Genomic DNA, 12,398 nt, shown 5'->3' on the forward strand with positions numbered 1-12,398 from the left:
TATACGAGGTACCCAGAACAGGCAAACTCAGAGACAGCAAGTAGAACTGTGGTTACCAGGAGCTGGGGGAAGGTGGGATGGGGAGTTTCTGTTGGTGACGATGAGGAAGTTTTGGGATACACGATGGTGACTGTTACACTGTATGTAAATTCCACTAACTGTACACTTACAGATGGTTAAAATGATAAATATGATTTCCCGTATATTTTACCACACAAAGGAAGATCAAACCAGCATTAGTAAATTAAATGCTTACTATGTACGTGGCATTGGGCCAAAACATGCATGTGCTCACCACACCCACACGGATTTGCTCTCCGTTTCACAGAGGCAGGTAAACGGGGAGTAACAGCCTGCCTCCCGTAAGGCCGCATGGCATCTCAGCACAGCCAGTAAAATGGCCTATTCCGAAATGCTAATCCATTTTCCAGACCCGGCCATACCCCAAAACACACCCTTGACGAAGATCAGCTTCAGGGGACTTGCAACACAGGAACAACAGCATGTATTGTACTTGCCAGCACACCATAAACGCCAAACTTTTCCAGGGCTATTACACCCTCCAGGAACCTTCTCATATGGAACTGGGTATACCGGAAAGAAGCTTTTCTGATGATGAAGAATCAAGACACAGTAGCCTCAGAGGTGAAGAGGGTTTTGTATCCGACACCCTCGAAACCAAGACGTGGCGTGTTTTTTACTCACAAGGAGAAGGCTAAGCACTTTCCCGCAGCCCTCCAGCCCGGAAGTGTTTGCTGTGGACCAATCCCTGGAGACTGTACCACGTGCAACTTTCAACGGACTCTGCATTATTTGAATTCAAGGATGAAAAGTAGAACTCTGCAACTTATCTTAATAGAAAGAGCAATCTCCTGGCGTTTTTTATTGTTTGACTGACAGAACAAAACCAGGCAGAGAGGTCCCCGAGGAAATGATGGTCATGCTTCACTGCCGTTTGCCACTGGTCCTTCAAGCACTTACTGCTTTTCCTTCTAAAGATTTCAGACATTTATTTTGATCACAAACGCAATCCAAGTGTGAATAAATAAATGTATTATCTTTTAAGACCCTCCCCCGCCCCCCCCCCCATTCCTTTAAATAGAAAAATGTGCTAAATGTCTCTTCACAGCCTATTTGGCCATAATTGTCCCACCTACAGTTTTCAAAACAGACTGAATTTGATCTTCTGAAATCCTTCCTTGAACCACAGCTCACTCTGTTACAGAAGTCCTGGGAGAGAGGCCCTACTGGTATTGCTGGTAGTCCCCGAAAGGTGAGGATGGTAGCTGGGCTGAAGGCAACTGGGAGGGGTCTTCAGCAAGCGGAGGACCTGCAATTAAGAGGGAATTTAAACACCACCTGAATATTATGTAATTTAAAGGGACAAGTCTCTGTAAAGAGCAAATCAGTCAACTCAGAAAACAAAGTGCTACATCAGAGCTGTAACCTGAATTTCTTTATCGAGCTGCCCGATTCCCACGAGAGCGCGTGCTGACGTCCGGCGGCCTGGCGGCCCTCCTCCAGAACAAGCAGCTCTCAAACGCTACGCCAGCGAAGTCACATGGAGTAGTTACAGCAAGAAACAACACGCCAGTTTTAATGCAACTGCTGAACAAGCTGCCGTATCAGGACTGGACGAATCTCTCACACCTCCTGATGTATTTGTCAGTAGCTATTTAAAATTATTTTCACAAAGTTTAAGTACCTTAGTCACGTTTCAAGAGAACTCAGTAATACAATTTATACAACTAGGTAAGGAATGGGTCTTGAAATGGGAAGACACCGCCATCCCCTAGCTTGCGCAGAACTAAGTGTTGTAGTATTTGCTTTCAAAGGATGGGACGGCCTGTGAGCTAAGAAAAAATGTGACTCTTTAAAAAAAAGACTTTAATGGGAATAATCACTCCTCTTTTCTTCAGGGAAACTGAGGCAGACTAAAAAATATCTGGAAGGAAGAGAGAAAGAGGACAGTGGTAAAGAGGGCTTTCTTTCAATACTTTACTCCAGTGATTTTTTTTTTATATTCTAAAAATATCTGTTCATTACAGAAAGCTGGAGAAGACACTGGGTGAAAAAGATAAACCAAAAATAACCACTGTTACCATTTCGATACAGTTTTATCTCATCTTTCTGTTTAAAGAACTCTTTCATGTAAGTTAACTGGAAAAATATGATTAGCTTTTCAAAGATTTTTGCCCCCACGTAGCCTTTCGGAAACACTCCTCCTGTCTAAAATAAAAAGCACTTCTTTTTAGAGAACTCCTTCCGAGGAAAGAAGCCGAAACCCCAGCAAACAAGGCTAAATCCTACAAGACAGTGTGACCGAGTTATTGTTCTATCCATTTCTGAATTTCTGCAAACATGGAACTTTTCTCACGTCTTATGTGAAGTCTTTCACACTAAAGTGCTAAACTAAAAAGCAAAATAAGAAAGTGGCCATCACAACAGAGCATTCAGTGAGAAATAATGATTGAAAGCAGAGGCAAGGACCGAGGGCCCAGGAGCCACCCGGGTCACCCACTGGCCACAGGGAGCAGGCCTCAGAACCGCGCCCAAAAGACACCGAATCCCTCGCCTGGTGCCTCAGGGAATCAAATCGAACCAGGAGCCGTCACCTGTCCCTCACTCTATGCCGAATCCTTTCCAAGCTCCAAAACTAACTTCCAACCAGTCACACCGTTCTGCGTATTTTCTTCCCCAAACGCCGGGTCGGCTCTTCCCCATGACGACCCTCGGTGTCTTTCTGCTCCCTTCCAATGCCAAGGAACAGTCCCATTTAGACAGCTCAAGTTTTCTAAGTTACAAGCATCTGCACACGCTGGCCGCAGAGCAGACATTCCCTGGCCACGTCGTGACCACCTGTGGACCACTAACCGCCCAGCATCTCACCTTCCCTGCACCAGGCAGGAGCAACAGGAGCAACGCATTACATCACCAACGTCTCAGAAGAACCCTCCTTCCGGCCCTAAGTGAGCCCCAACCACGGGTCACCTTCTCCTGCTACTTCACTTTCTTCAAGGAAGCAGCACAACCAGATGACCTCATTTATCTGTGAGCGTGTCAGCCTGACGCTCCCACTGCCCCCGGCAGCTACAGCAGTGCCCCACACACAGGCGGTGAAAAGCTGGCGACTGACGGCCATCGTTGTTCCACGTCTGCAGGGACCCTTCTTCCAGCACCGCTGAAATGATCAGCAATTTCTTAGAATGAGCAAGTGAGCACTGATAAAACCTAAGAACTCTAAGGAAAGATCGACAGCAAGTCATCAGCCAAAGCATTCTGTTACTGAGATGAAACACAACTAACTGCACCCACACCCGTGCGGAGCCAGAACCCTCATGAAGCACGGCGTATTCACGTGTGATGCAGAGATGTCAAACTGCCACATCTGAGCAGGCATCGGGAAACCATTTCAAACGTCTGAGCTGTGGTGTCAGGCAGAAAGACGACTCACCGTTGGGAAACTGGGCAGAGGCAAATCTTGTCAACAAGATACCAGCTCCTTCGATGAGAGCTAGCAGAATGCCACCCATCGCGGCTGACCCCACCATGGCCACTGGTCCGTCTGAGCACGTTGAGAACAGAGAGATTACTTTAACAGAAATCCAGGTTAATGTAAGACACCATAAAGCAAAGACCTGTCCATAGGGCTCCATGCTACTCCCCGTTCCCAAACCCCAAACCCCCTTTCTCGCTGACCAAGACCAGGGTCAGCAAACTATGGCCCGCAGGTCAAATCCAGCCCACGGCCTGCTGGTGGAAATACAGTTGTATTGGGACAGCATGCGCGTTCATTCACGTATTGTCTAGGCTGCGCTCATGACATCAGAGCTGAGTACATGTGATGGAAGCCCTCACAACCCACGAAGCCCACACATTTACTACCTGGCCCTTCACAGAAGAGGGTGCTGACTCCTGGGCTCACCCACTACATCCAAAGGAATCCTAGGTTGCTGTCTGTCCCAAAGACCCAGAAGATGGATCTAAGCTCTTCACTCATAACAATGCTGGGTGACAGGTACAATAATTAATTCCAGAGGCTGAGGAGAGAAACTGCCCAGTCACACAGCTAGTAAGTGGCAGGAGCAGAACCTGAACTGCTCTTAACCATGGTGATTACTGGTTAGAGCTCCAGGCTCTCTCGTCCTCAACATTCCAAGTTAAGAGATCCTTTTACTCTTCCCCCCAAATCACCATATACACTCACACTACACCAAGTTACACAGTGCTCCGTCTGTCTATTACAGATGTCCCTAAGTGCAGGCAGGGGCTGGCTTCAATGTGTGTGTCTAGGCCTGCTTACTTCTTGCTGCCAGGATGGCTCCTGTTAAGGCACCACTCGTGATGGAGTTCCAGGGGTCTTCTTTCCCTCTGACTTGAACCATACTGCAGTCAATCATGGAAAACAGGCCTCCCCAAACGGCAAAGCTGCCTGTTTTATTTAAAAACAAAACAAATAAATTTCATTTTTTATATTTTAGCCTTTAAATGTAGTAGTCAGAAACAAGCTTAAATAACAACACTCACTATATTCTTGAAACTCTCACACACACATGCAAGCAAGTCTGAATAAGCACCGAACAGGAGTCAGAATACTTATCTTTTTAATAAAGCTTGGTTTGTATTACATCAGCAGGGAAATCAGCAACGGCCCAAAGCCTAAAAGAAATAAGCCAGGCCTAAAAGAGTTGGGCTAAACCCATTCAAACCCCCTTTCAGAAGAGTGTGTATCTGTTTAAGAAGTGTCCTCCTTCCTTCTTTTCATCACCTTACCTCTATTCTTCTTTTCTTCAGTCAGTGCCACTGAGCACCTGCTCTACGAAAATGACCGATGTGAACACAAAAGAAACCGGGCTATTCTGGGATGTACTACAGGCGTAAGGCAATACACATAAAGGGCAAAAGGGTGATACAAACAGTTTGAATTATGGAACTTCGAGGGAATGGGAATTACCTTTCCTCTCTCATTTCTATCCTTCATTCCTCAAGCATGAAACTAAAAGCAACCCTAAATCAGATTACTTTGCACTTTAAACTCCTCCTAAACACAGTGACTATTCTGTGAAATAAAAAACAAACACCCACACGTACACGTGTATAAGTACACACAAAACACAGAAAGGCAACACCAAGATTTTAATTGTCAGCATCTCTGGGTGACAGATGATAACAAGACGATTTCACTGCTTTGTGCTTTTATTTTCCAAATCTTCTAAAATGAATACACATGACTTACACTCTATGAAGAGTTCTTTTATTAAGATTAAAGAAAGAAAAACTGCACTGAGGAGCCCTTGTCAGGTTATCCTTCACCCTCTGAAACCTCACAGAAGCAGGGGTGTGTCAATAAGGACAATAAACTGGGTTCCGCCAACTGCCTGAACCAGACCATCACCAGCACCCTTCCCCAGAGCTCACCCTGTGAGTTAAATCCAGCAGACACAACCAGTTAAAGTATGCACGAGGGACTTCCCTGGTGGTCCAGTGGTTAAGACTCCATGCTCCCAATGCAGGGGGCCCAGGTTCGATCCCTCGTCAGGGAACTAGATCCCGCACACATGCCGCAACTCAAGATCCCACATAACGGCAACAAAGATCCCGTGTGCCGCAACAAAAAAAAAGATCCCACATGCCGCAACTAAAAAGATCCCGCGTGCCACAACTAAAGATCCTGCATGCCACAACTAAAGATCCCGCATGCCACAACTAAAGATCCCACATGTAGCAACTAAAAGAGCCCACATGACACAACTAAAGATCCAGCACGTGGCAACAAAGATCCCGCGTGCCGCAGCTAAGAAAAAGATCCCGCGTGCCGCAACTAAAAAGATCCTGCATGCCATAACGAACATCCCACGTACCGCAACTGAGACTCGGAGGAGCCAAATAAGTATGTTTTAAAATAAATAATAAACTATGCATGCGCCTCCGCGTTTTCGGCCCAACACTAAATACCACATGCTACATACAGATGAAATAGTCTGTCCTAACTCAGTGGCTCTGTGCCCTGGGAGAGAGATATGTCCAGTATATTAGAATTATCTCACCAAATTCCTCAAACAAGGCTCTCCCACTCCCTCACAAGGATCTGATATCTGCCCACCCCACGAATGACTGCCAGAGTAAGCTATGGTGGCTGATGAGAGTGGAGACTGAGTCCACACAAAAGGCTGGCCCCGTGTGGGCAGCCACAGCCGGAGCAGGGCGAGGAGGCATCCACAGGAAGGACACTCCCAAGCATGGAGATCAGTGTGCCCATGTGGAAGGGTGGCCTGTTACGAGGTGCCCTAGCCCAAGTACTCATATGAAAAGAGAAAGAAGAATGAACCTGTGGGGCTGGACTGGACTGAGAGGTATCAGTGTGAACCCATGATTCCTAATACATATAGATATATAGAAACACAGATATAAACTTGTGTATGTACGTGTACGTGGTGTGTGTTCATAGATATACAGTACATTCCTAAGAAGGCCTGGGAACAGCAATGCCCCACAGCAATGATACACTTAGTGCCCAGACTTTGGCTTCTAAGTACCATTCTCAACTAGAAGGAAGCAGGGCTCCTTGGGGACGGATGACTCTACACTCAGGCAGGGAAAGTACAAGATGAGCCTGGAACATCTTGTTCCAAAATGCAAGGAAAGGCTGGAAGCATAATGGGGACACGTCAAAAGCATGTCTTATTTCTGCTATGAAAATACAAGACCTTTCAGGACACAACTATGACTTTCCCACACTGCCTTTTCCCAGGAGCTTAACTGGAAGAGCTCAGTAAACGCCCACTCAATTAAACTGCAAGTGCCATCCCAGTGCTTTTTGTTTGTTTTTTGTGGTATGCGGGCCTCCCACTGCCGTGGCCTCTCCCGTCGCGGAGCACAGGCTCCGGATGCGCAGGCCCAGCGGCCATGGCTCACGGGCCCAGCTGCTCCGCGGCATGTGGGATCTTCCCGGACCGGGGCACGAACCCGCGTCCCCCGCACCGGCAGGCGGACTCCCAACCACTGCGCCACCAGGGAAGCCCATCCCAGTACTTTTAAAATTCAAGACTCCATGAAGATTCCTCAGTAGTTTCCTTAAAAAGCCTGATTCCAATTCACTCACACCACAACATACTCTTCCTCTATTTCACCCTGATTGTTTTTTAACCAAACCTTTATTCTTAGACTTGTTTCAGAGTCACAGCAAAGCTGTGAAGATGGTACAGTTCCCACATACCCCACATCCAGTGTCCCCAGCATCTAACATCAGCACCGTGCACTTGTCACAGCAACCCAATATTGACACATTATTAACTGACGTCCATACTTAATTCAGATTTCCTTAGTTTTTATGGCCTTGTTCTGTTCCAGGACACCTCATAACATTTAGTAGTCTTATCTCCTTAGGCTCTTCTTGACTGTGACAGTTACCTGATTGTTTTTTTATTCACTGAAAATGCATGCGATAGAAGCAGCCTCTCAAGAAACCTGGTAAACCTGTATGACTTCTGCATTTATCGAAGGTTCAGGGTTTGGTGTGTACTTTTCTTTTCTTTTTTTTTTTTTTTTACTACTTATCACTCTTAAACAACACGGTAACCATTAAAACAAAGGAAAATTAGTCACTGTTTACTTTCCAGGGTGTACAATTATTACAGGGAGAAAAACAGGAAACAGATACACCATCACTTCAACCCTTGGAGCCTCAATTTCCTCATCTGGAAAATGGAGATAATAGTACTCACCTCCTATGTTGCTGGGAGGACTAAATAAAATAATCCTGTGAAACACCTGGAGTGCCTGGCACATGGCAGGCACTGAATAAACAACAGACATTGGCTACTATCTTCTAAAGAAAACAAATGCTATAAGAACAAAGAGAAGATTATTTCTTCTGATGCACAAAATCACTAAGGAACGACTGAAAGTGCTAAATCCATTTCACGTGTTATATGTGGTCTCTTCAGCCTGACTGTATCTTTGCAAGCAAATATAAGCTCCCAGATTTCTTATTCTCTCTTCTCCCAGCTTCTGAATTAATTACCAAGCTTAAAGAGTGTGATGGACATAATCGTTCTCCACCTCTGCACTGACCTCGGCACAATGTCCAAAGCTAAACCTGGAGGGAGCCCCATGACTTCCATCAGTCCCTCTCACACACCCTAACCCTTCTGTTCACATCCTCTTCAGTTTCATGCTAACCCAGAAGCTATCACTCCTGACCCTCACAAACCTGAGCTGTGGACACACTGTCTGGATAACGGGAGAAAATCAAATGAAACCAAGCAGAAACAAAACTGCACTGAGCTTCTGAAGGACAGAGTTTCAAATGGATGCAACAATTCAAGTTAACTTTCCAAATAAATCATAAATCGAGAATTCGCATAGATACTAACTTGTGACAAGCTGTTATTTAGACCAAACTAAAATCACTAACTGGTATAATCTAAAAAAGAAGAAAAAAAAAACAGAATTTCATCTTCAAAAAAATAGGAAAAAAATCATCTGAAGTACAAATGGAAACATTCTGCTTACCTCCCAACTGTGGAGCCCTGGTTCTAACAGCTGTCAGACTCCCTCGTAGTCTGTGGTTTACTCCCTATAAGGAAACAAAAGGAAGCAACCAAAAATACATTAGGAGTATAACACATTTCCAACCCACTGATGGGGCCCAAGTGACATTAGCAAACGGGTCTCAAGTAATGATGATATGAGACCATTCACCCACTTACCACCGGAGAATTGCGAAAACCTTTGATTGCTTGAAAGATCCCACCACCTATGGTTCCCATCGTAAAGGCCCCACCACAGTCGTCCACAATGCGCCAGGGGCTAAGAACAGGAAAGAGAGAAAAAAAGAAAAAAGATGAGCGTATTTCTCATTTATAAACCATATAACCCTCTTTGTTAATAAGGGATATACAACAGATTCCAGGGCAGGGCTCACTGCAACCAGTAACATCTGGCCCATAAAATACAGACAAAGATTAAGGATTCTAAACAGATCCACATCTATTCAGCCCAAGTCTTCTAAGCTACAGGGAATGAACTTGTAGTTGAATGGCTTCAACTCCCTACTGTTCACAGCACTTTATTCATTTGCTCAACTACTAGTGCATCTATTCTAAGGCACCGTGAAAACAATGCGTGAAAAAACACGCATTAGGAAATTACACTATAGTCAACAGTGACCCAGTCGCCTGGGGGACCAAGGAAAGCTCTCCAGCTGCAGCAAAATTTAAAGCTGAGACCCAAAGAATAAAATTTCAACAGGCGCAGAAGAAGACACATTATTTAAATTTTAAAACTTCTTTTTGGGTTTACTGAGTCCAAGTTAGCATCTGGAACTTAAGTTTTTATCAGATCCACTTAACACATTAGTAACCTCTAACATCTGATAATCAGAGGTTAAATGTGTAGACCCGGCTTCCAAATGCAGCACCCTAACTCATGCAGCACGACGACATGAGTAATCTGATCAGTAGAACAGAACCACTCTTCTAGGAATCTGGCTTCTTAAAAAGTCTGCGAATGGGAATTCCCTGGCAGTCCAGCGGTTAGGACTCAGCACTTTCACTTGTGGTGGCCCGGGTTCGATCCTTGGTTGGGATCCCGCAAGCCTCGCGGCATGGCCAAAAGAAGGAAAAAAAAAACAAGTCTGTGAATAATTCAATTCATAAATGTCTTTTCCAGCCTCAAGGGTAAAATGCTGTAATGACCCTATGCGCAATCCAACTGCTCAAGTAACCGTGTGAGTTCAGCGCATCGTTGCTGCTGAAGAATCTGAATAATAAGTAATTTCTCACTTTGCCAGATAGAAATACGAAACACCTTGTCCTTTCCAAGTCTAACACAAATGAGGAGTTTGTACAGAATGACGATCTCATGCGGCAGATGTTCCAACTGTCAGCCTGAGGCTTCGGGGCTGGGAACTCGTTACAAATGCAGGCTCTGGGGAGGTCCCACTCAGGACCTACTAAATCAGAGTCCACAGCTTAACACAATCCACGGGTGACTTGATTTCACTTTAAGAGTTTGAGAAGCAGTGCTCTGAGAGACTAAAAAGGATTAGGAAAATTTCTTCAAAATGGTAGAAACATTAATAGAAGTAAAGAGACAGGGAATTCCCTGGTGGTCCAGTGGTTAAGACTCGGTGCTTTCACTGCCGGGGCCCAGGTTCGATCCACGGTGGGGGAACTAAGATCCCACAAGCTGCGTGCTGCGACCAAAAAAAAAAAAAGTAAAAAGGAAAGACAAAGGAGAGTCACTAACTCTAAACGATCGATCCTAAATGATCCTATAATCAGTTAGAATGAAAATGAGTATTTAAAAAATCAGTAAAGAACAGCAGGATTCAGATCAGAGAGCAGCCGCAGGATTGCAAGAGAGGACGTCCAAAACAACGGCAAGATGCAAACAGTCTCTGAACTAAGTCTGGCTAAATCAAGGTTCCTGCAGGGAAGTGAAGGATACACAAAAGGAAGGTTGAAGCCAGACTCTAATGTAAATGCCAGACAGATACAGGGCAACAGGGAACCAATAACTAACCACAAGATTAAAGTTATCATTTACTAAGTATCAACTATGTTTTAGGTGCCTTATAGTGCAAATAACCTGATTTTCAAGAAAGCTAGCTTATTTTCTTATAGACTCCCTAATCTTTTAACTTTGCAGAAGAGTATCCCTGTCTCCTCTCCATTTTATACATGAACAGAAGCTCAGATTAAGTACCTTGCCCAAGGTCATATAGGTAATAACTGGTAGAACCAATTTAAATACAAAATCTAGTACGCCAAAGGCCCCAAATTCTTTCCACTATATCCTATAGACTAGGGCTTCTGAAAACAAAACACATGATTAAAAAGTATTTAGGACGATTAAGTACCTATGATGTATTAAAAAGGACTGAAGAGAAGGAAAGCAGTTAGGAAACTACTGTAAAAGGCATTAAGGATGCCAGGTAAGATCCTGACAACAGGAAATGAAAGGTGGAAGGTTTGAAAGAATTCAGGCTGCCTATGGTGTTGGGGCAGGTGCAGAGGGAGGAGAAAGACGCTTATAGTTGGAGCTCGGATGACTTCACAAAAACAGGGTAGTCCAGAAGATCAAAGCAGTTTTGAGTATAAAACCAACCAGACAACTGACTGTACTGCTTCAGGACATATGTACTGAGAAAGCAAAGGGGCCACCTAATTTAGTAGTAGATGAAAATTTATGATTCCCATAACATCTTTAACCCAAGAAAGTCAAGTATTTTCCCCTCATGCCAACCTGTTTCACGATATCATACCCAAGAGCAGGTGACAACAGCAGTGTACAGCATGCTGAGTCCTGCACACCTGAGCACAACCCAGGAAGGGGGACCACTACCTTTGGAGAAGATAAATTTAAAGAGCTGGGAGGCGCTTAAACATACTCTGTATCTTATTTCAGGGAGGAAAAAATGCACAAAGCAGGCAACATGGCTAATGCTGGAAAGTCAGAATGTAAAGCCCTGGGCCCTTACACACAGCTGGACAACACCTTGGTTCTTGCTCTTACAAAAAACACAGGTGGTTAACCCAAAAAACAAGATGTGATTTTTCACTCATGACCTCCGAAGCCTTCAACTGTGTGCGTGCCTGACTCCTCTATGCTTTCATTCCTGGGACCGACCGAGCGCGGGGCACAGACCACCACCACCACCCCCCGCTAAATGCCGAATGAACGGACCCCCGTCGCCGGCTTTTCACACACGCTACTCTCCCCGTTTTCCCGGCCGCGCCGCCCCTACCCCACGGGGAAACCCCAGCCCGGACCGCGGCCGCCGCGCCCACGCGGACCCTTCCCGGGCACCGCCCCCTCCCCACGCAGGCCGAGCCGCCCTAGCGCAAGGACGAGCCCAAGGTCGCCGGCGGGCAGAGGGGCTGCTCCCGACCCGCGGGCCGGGCAGGGGCCGGGGCCACACAGCCGAGCCCGGGCGCCCTCGAATTGCCGCAAGGTCACCCGGCGCGGCCCCGCGGCCCCCGCTGACTAGCCGGCTGCTCACGCCCGGGTGCCCACGGCCCCCGGCGCCGCCGAGCCCGCGGCTGAGAGCGGCCTCGCTCCGGGGGCCGGGCAGTGGCAGAGGGGCAGGCGGCGGGCAGCGGGCTGGCTCACCAAGGCTCGCGCGCATACTCCTCCATCTTGATTCCGCCGCTCCGCGATGCCGGGCGAGCGGGTCGGGGCCTGGCCCGGCGGCGGAAGTGATCCCAGGCGGCGGGCGTTAAAGTGTGCGGGGATTGGCTCGCCGCCTCCTTCCGCAGCCAATGGGAGCCGGGAATAGGGCTGCGGGGCGGAAGGCGGGGCTCCGGGCGGAAGGCAAGGCTCCGGGCGGGGGCGGGGGCGGGGGCGGGGGCGGGGGCGGGGGCGGGGCGCCCGGGGCGCCCAGGTGCTGAGAG

At 46.8% G+C, this 12,398-nt stretch overlaps 1 protein-coding gene across 1 annotated transcript; it reads right to left on the reverse strand.

Moving 5' to 3' along the window:
* Positions 1-847: 847 nt before the first annotated feature.
* TIMM17A (translocase of inner mitochondrial membrane 17A) lies at positions 848-12,186 on the reverse strand. Its single transcript, XM_060126240.1, has 6 exons — positions 12,118-12,186; positions 8,712-8,811; positions 8,515-8,578; positions 4,304-4,432; positions 3,455-3,565; positions 848-1,330 (listed from the first exon to the last, which is right to left on the reverse strand). Exons 1-6 carry the CDS (start codon positions 12,141-12,143, stop codon positions 1,245-1,247), a joined length of 516 nt encoding a protein of 171 aa, XP_059982223.1. The 5' UTR covers positions 12,144-12,186; the 3' UTR covers positions 848-1,244.
* Between the last annotated feature and the right edge of the window lie 212 nt (positions 12,187-12,398).

Source organism: Lagenorhynchus albirostris, chromosome 2 (genome assembly GCF_949774975.1).
Source record: "Lagenorhynchus albirostris chromosome 2, mLagAlb1.1, whole genome shotgun sequence".
NCBI classification, from domain to species: domain Eukaryota; kingdom Metazoa; phylum Chordata; class Mammalia; order Artiodactyla; family Delphinidae; genus Lagenorhynchus; species Lagenorhynchus albirostris.

Excerpts from the sequence above, each read along its gene's own strand:
- TIMM17A (XM_060126240.1), bottom strand. The coding sequence starts at position 12,143 with ATGGAGGAGTATGCGCGCGAGCCTTG. Across the intron at positions 8,812-12,117 it reads GAGTATGCGCGCGAGCCTTG|CCCCTGGCGCATTGTGGACG; the intron begins GTGAGCCAGCCC and ends TCCTGTTCTTAG. Across the intron at positions 4,433-8,514 it reads CAGGGCTCCACAGTTGGGAG|GCAGCTTTGCCGTTTGGGGA; the intron begins GTAAGCAGAATG and ends TAAATAAAACAG.